We start from the raw sequence: 6133 nt of genomic DNA, 5'->3' as shown, positions 1-6133 counted from the left end.
GAAGAGGCGCAGGCGACGGTGGCGCAGGGCTGGGAGGTGCAGGCGACGGCGGCGCGGGGCTAGGCGGCGCCGGCGGAGCAGGGCTGGGAGGCGCAGGCGACGGTGGCGCAGGGCTAGGTGGCTGCGGTGAGGGAGGCGCGGGGCTGGGCGGCGCTGGCGGAGCAGGGCTGGGAGGCGCAGGCGGCCGAGGGCTGGGAGGTGCAGGCGACGGCGGCGCGGGGCTAGGCGGCGCCGGCGGAGCAGGGCTGGGAGGCGCAGGCGACGGTGGCGCAGGGCTAGGTGGCTGCGGCGAGGGAGGCGCGGGGCTGGGCGGCGCCGGCGGAGCAGGGCTGGGAGGCGCAGGCGGCCGAGGGCTGGGAGGTGCAGGCGACGGCGGCGCGGGGCTAGGCGGCTGCGGTGAGGGAGGCTTGGGGCTGGGCGGCGCTGGCGGCCGAGGGCTGGGTGGAGCGGGTGGGGAAGGGCTAGGCGGCACCGGCGGCCGCGGGCTGGGCGGCGATGGCGCACGGCACTGAAAGTCGGGGGAGCCGGGAAGAGGCAAGTCAATGCGCCACAGGCACTCGTTGGACTGACTGCCCTTGTCACAGCCTGCTACAGTGGTGCTGTTAATACGGCGACGCCCGCCGCACTGCGCGCGCAGGCCCTGCAGAGTGACCGACAGGGGCGCCGTCTGGCCGGCAGGAAGGCACTCGCCGTTGCCGTCTTTGATGCTCCAGTACACCTCGGTCCAGGTACTGCTGCTGTTCCAGCGCACCCATTGGCAATAGCGGTCTGCATCCAAAGCGGGCAATCATGCATACAGCAGATGCATCAGCACCTGCGACTTCACTTCAGGTAGCTAGGTGTGGTCGCACGTACGCTTACAGCATGCACTAGCACGCAGGCGGCCGCCGAGAGCACGTGAGCTTGCTCTGCGAATCAAAGTGGGTAAAGCACGCAGGCAACGTGCCTTGATCACTCACTCTGGTCTCCGCTCTCCCAGTTGTTGAGCTTGTTGGTGGAGCCCACCACAGGCGCTTGGCCCGCCCCTGGCACAACGGCCATGAAGCGGTCCGCGCTGCACACGTGGCTCAGCGTGTCGCGCGTGTCTTTGCCGCAGCCGCCACGGGCGTTGGACCACGCCAGGCACACCTTGCAGTACGTATACACATCCTGCTGATATGGGCCGTCGTCGCTGCTGCTGGTCGTCTGCAAGCGCCGGCGCCGGCTGGAGCTGCTGCCTTGCTGCCCGTCCGTACTAGTAGTGCTGCTGCTGTCCCCATCGCCCTGCTGCAGATCCTCCACCTCGTCCACATCCGCGTAATCCTGCTCGCACTGCGAGCCGTCAAAGATCACGTCCAGGCAGGCGGCCTGGTCTGCACACGTGACCGCAGGGCCGCGCTTAACATCCACCGGGGTGTCAAAGGAGCCGCGGTACACGCAGTCGTTGGAGGGCAACGGAGGAAGCGGCGGGCGAGGTGGTGACGGCGGCCGCGGGCTCGGCGGTACAGGCGGCTTAGGACTGGGAGGCGCCGGCGGCTTAGGGCTAGGGGGTATCGGCGGCGTCGGGCTGGGCGGCTTCGGGCTGGGCGGTGCCGGCGGAGCAGGGCTGGGAGGCGTAGGCGACGGAGGCGCAGGGCTAGGCGGATGCGGCGATGGAGGCGAGGGGCTAGACGGCTGCGGCGAGGGAGGCGCGGGGCTGGGCGGCGCAGGTGGGTTGGGGCTGGGAGGTGCAAGTGACGGCGGCGCAGGGCTGGGCGGCTGCGGCGGCGAAGGTGAAGGTGGTCCAGGACTGGGAGGCACAGGCGGCTTGGGGCTAGGGGGCAACGGCGGCGCAGGGCTAGGCGGCTGCGGCGGCGAAGGTGAAGGTGGTCTAGGACTTGGAGGCACAGGCGGCTTGGGGCTAGGGGGCAACGGCGGCGCAGGGCTAGGCGGCTGCGGCGGCGAAGGTGAAGGTGGTCTCGGACTGGGAGGCACAGGCGACTTGGGGCTAGGGGGCAACGGCGGCTTGGGAGATGATGGAGTGGGTGGCGCGGGGCTGGGCGGCGCCGGCGGCCGAGGGCTGGGCGGAGATGGTGGGTTTGGAGGATCCGGCGGTTGGGGCGAGGGTGGCGATGCCGTGCAAGGAATCACGTCACCACCTGGTCTTGGAAGCCAGATTCGCCAAAGACACTCGTTTGCTTGATTACCGTTGGCACAGCCTACTCGATTGTTGCCGCTTGTCAGCCTGGGCCCAGTGCAAGATGCGTTTGCACCCCTCGGAAGGTCTATGGTGACAGGCGCGGCGCCTGTCGGCGGTAGATAGGGGACAAAGTCAGTGCCCGTAGCTAGCCGCAACCACGCCATCCGTATGTACAACATATATGGACGTACACAAGTGGCAGTAAAGACTCCTGAGCACGGAGCACCTGCAACTGTCCATGCCTTATTACTGCAAAGTCACAAACAGCAACTTAGCGTAAGCTGTCGCTCGTACCGTTAGCCAGACAGCTTCCGCTGCCGTCCTTGACGCTCCACAGCGTCTCCGCCCAGGCCGACGAGGTCGTGTTCCATCGAATCCATTGGCAATAGCCATCTGTGCGTGATAGAACCGTACATCAGGAACGGCAGCCAGATCGGCAGTCGGATTCGTATCTGTGTGGTTGCCAGACGTTACTAGGGAACAAGATAGACGCTGCATGTAGTCATGGGCCAGATACACGTTGCATGCGGGCGGGTAGGGCGGGTGCGAGCTAGGACTCACGACCACGCACCCCGGGGCGCTCCCAACAATCAAGCGGTACACGGTTACCAAACACCTGGCCTCAACAGACGTGCTCACCATCCAGGCCGCTTTTCCATCCCTCGAGCTTGTTTGTATCAGAGGTCTGGGGTGCTTGCCCTGGTGCCTGGACCACTCCATATTGGCGGTCCGCTGCATGGGGCAAGAAATAAGCAGCACACCGCATGCAGCAGCAGGTAAGACGTACGGCACAATCATTTGAAACCCTTTTATCGGACCACGAAACATTAGCAGCGCAATGTCATGCGCAAGCACGTGGCAAGAGACACGAAATGCATGCACATTTGCATGCACGGGGCATTTGTCAGCCGCCATCCAGGCGTTATGCAATTAGATAGACAGCTCCTTTTTGTAATTACCTGAGCACACGTGGCTGATGGTGTCCGACAGCGACTTGGAGCATGCACCAGATGCGTTGCTCCAGAAAATGCAGACTTCGCAGTAAGTGTACACTTTCGACGTGCCCGCCTCCGCCTGAACCTTGCATGTGCTTCCCGCCAGGTACACCCCTAGGCACGCCGCCTGGCGGCCGCATGTGACCACTGGCCCCTTGCCGCCTATCAGCTGACCTGTGCTGTTGGATGGATACATGACCACATCACAGCACGATCCCTGTGTGCAGGTCGTTGATTGGCTCGACGTCGTGCCGCCCGCCGGCAGTTGACTGCTGCTGCTGCTAAAGAAGTTGACTGAGGTAGAGCTGTCTGTGGAGGGCGGCTGCTCCACAAACAGTAGCCCGCTCTCCTCCTCCACGTCACCTGCTGCGTATGCTGTGGCTGCCATGATGGAGCCCAGGCAGGCTATGCCCATGACGATCAGCGTCATTAATGGAAGGGCGCGCCGGTTTTTCCGTCGCCGCACACGCGTCGAATGTACAAGAGCAGGGCCGGAGATGGCGGAACCTGGCATTGTATGAGCTGCAGACGCAGTGCCATGATTTGCGTCCGTTCCGCAGCCTTGGCGCGCCTGAGTGGTTGCCATTACTGCATTCGGCATTGGTGCGAATGAACATTACAGGTTTCCCACGCAAGTTAGGGCACACGTCAGAAAGCGATCCAGTAATATATGTGGGTATCTGGTTCAGGCAATGCAGGCGCTTCGTTCCTGAACTAGCGTGCACGCTGCTGCGCGTAACCGCGCGTGTCAGGCTGCAAAAACCGCCGGCGTCTCAGCGGGACGCAGACCCGGCGTAAAGTAGTTATGGTGAGTGGTATACTCATGCACATCCAGGCTAAGACCGAGCTAAATAGCCGGCAGAGCCGTTCGGTAATAATGGTGGCTGGAAAATACTGGCTCTTATTGAATTGTTTGCGCTTGTGCAACAAGACCTGTTTTACATCGTAAAGTTTGTAACATACATAACAGCCAGCTATCCAGGAGCTCCCGATGTGCGTTCCAAGGACGTGGAGCTCGGTTGTCCCGTTTAACTGGAGCCAATTCTCATTCAACGCATGATATCTAAGCGCCATTAATGTTCACAGGCCTTACCTTCAATGGCTGCGCAAGTGAATGTCGCCACGCCACCTTGAAGACTCGTTGCACTAGTATGTCAAGTGACGATGAACTACTATAATAGCATCTTCTATATAGGCTTCTGTTATGCAAGGATGTCACAGAGTGGCTCCACTCTGGGAAAACAGAGTGGAGGGAAAACAGGAAAATTGTTCGCGAGAGCAGGGCATATGCAGTGGTAGCAAACTACGAGTGTACGCTCACTAATGTAGTTTTGTATGCTTGGCGCGACAGCGGTCGGCGCAGCATGAAGAAGTTGAAGTTCATGACGCGGGCCGAGTGCTCGGCCCCGGTTTTCTCCTAATCCCTGTTACAAGTGACTTTTGCAAGTCCACTGCAACAGCGAACCCTTCAACTTGTCGCCTGCTGCTTGTAATTTTGTGGCCAAGCGGCCGAGCTGCTGCTCGGACTTCTGGGACACGTCGGACGTTCAGCTGCTTCATGCCATAAAGCGCACAGGGAAAAGACATCGGACCTGCATAACCTGCAAACAGGTTCTGCGCACACCACTGTAACTGTTACCACACTCGCAAGCATCGCACATCTGCGTGCATCAGCACGGATGGGACATGGTAAGTAAGGGGCAGGCTGGCGAAGCCCTCAAGTATGCAGCAAGACCTGGGTGAGTGGTGGATCCAAGTCAGGGGAGGTTAGCCTTCATGTGAAGAACAGAGCGATAGAATCAAATCCCCTATTCTCGCGTTGATCCCGGGCAGCATTTCATGGTCCTTGCGTGCTTGCACGCTCGGATGGAGTGTCCCCTCTGCGATACTTGTCATACGCCGTGCATGGGAGGGGCCGAGGGAGGAGAGATGCCTCTGTGTACGGCTGCTGGTATTGATGTGGAGGATGAGTTGATGCACTGTGCAGCCTGTGCCAGGGGTTCAGAGACACCCCTGGCCTATCCCGACCCACGTGTGAGCAGTGGCTTAGGCTTAAGTCAAGGCATGCGCGAAGCTAGTTATCATTTGTTGGCGTTGTCAGTAGGGTCACCCTGGCCCGGGCCTCCCGTTTCCACGAGGCAGGAAGGCACGCAAAGATCGTGCGCGCCACCTTGTACACGTTGTGTGTGGTTACAAGGTGGTGAGCACGACGTGCATTCCTGTCCTTGTAGAAACCGAGGCCCGGGCCGGGGGGGCCTTATAACGCCTGCAACACTTATATATGCAGCTAGTTTGGTCCCCGAATGGGGGTGCTTATGCTCCTGTGCTCCCAAATGGAATCTAGTAACGCGGCTAACCTGGCTGGGTCCGTATTCTGCATGACCAGGCATGACGGCCTGCATTCCGCCTGTAAAATCGATCTCGCTACCCAGGGGGGGGGGTAGTCTCGACTGGGAAAGGCCCCATGTTCTCAAACGAAAGAGCTTGACGAGAGGACTCCAAATCCACTTTTAGAGTTTCAATCAGGGTAGTAATTGCAAAGTTATGGGCCCTCAAAGTTCAGGGTCGGTCGTCGGGGTTGGGGGTCCCCAAGGTTTCGTCACGCGGATGTGGGTGGGACTGCCAGATTTCGTCTCCGCGCCCTAAACGCCCCTCTAAACGCTCCGCCCAATAGCACGAGCACTAGCACACATTAGCATGCACATAATAAAGCATTTGCATTACGTTTGGCCCCAGGAAAGCGGCCGCATGTCCGTCCACATTGGCATCGTAGTAGCGTAGAGCCCCACTCGAGCGTCTCTCACTGGTGTCATGGAGACTATGCGAACTGATGCTAACTTGTAACGGCCAAGGCTTAGTGTGGGTCATGGCGACAAGGCTGCTCGAGCGTGACATGAATCCCGGGATTCTTCACATTGTCCTGGGAGAAAGTCGACCGATCTCTTCCGGCACGCAATCCCAAACATCATATATACAGCGC

General features: G+C 60.5%; 1 protein-coding gene across 1 annotated transcript in view; it reads right to left on the bottom strand.

The window, feature by feature from the left end:
- CHLRE_01g049826v5 (uncharacterized protein) overlaps positions 1 to 4831 on the bottom strand; it is a 43601-nt gene extending 38770 nt beyond the window's left edge. Inside the window, exons 1-6 of the mRNA XM_043058942.1 lie at positions 4247 to 4831; positions 3118 to 3741; positions 2798 to 2890; positions 2453 to 2551; positions 960 to 2264; positions 9 to 768 (exon numbers count right to left, since the gene is read on the bottom strand). Of these exons, the coding sequence (XP_042928856.1) occupies positions 9 to 768; positions 960 to 2264; positions 2453 to 2551; positions 2798 to 2890; positions 3118 to 3667 (2807 nt within the window). The 5' untranslated portion in view covers positions 3668 to 3741; positions 4247 to 4831. The remainder of the gene's footprint in view (positions 1 to 8; positions 769 to 959; positions 2265 to 2452; positions 2552 to 2797; positions 2891 to 3117; positions 3742 to 4246) is intronic.
- Between the last annotated feature and the right edge of the window lie 1302 nt (positions 4832 to 6133).

This window comes from Chlamydomonas reinhardtii, chromosome 1 (genome assembly GCF_000002595.2).
Source record: "Chlamydomonas reinhardtii strain CC-503 cw92 mt+ chromosome 1, whole genome shotgun sequence".
Classification (NCBI taxonomy): domain Eukaryota; kingdom Viridiplantae; phylum Chlorophyta; class Chlorophyceae; order Chlamydomonadales; family Chlamydomonadaceae; genus Chlamydomonas; species Chlamydomonas reinhardtii.
Note: the sequence above shows the minus strand (reverse complement) of the source record. Positions and strands in the feature narration are given on the sequence as shown.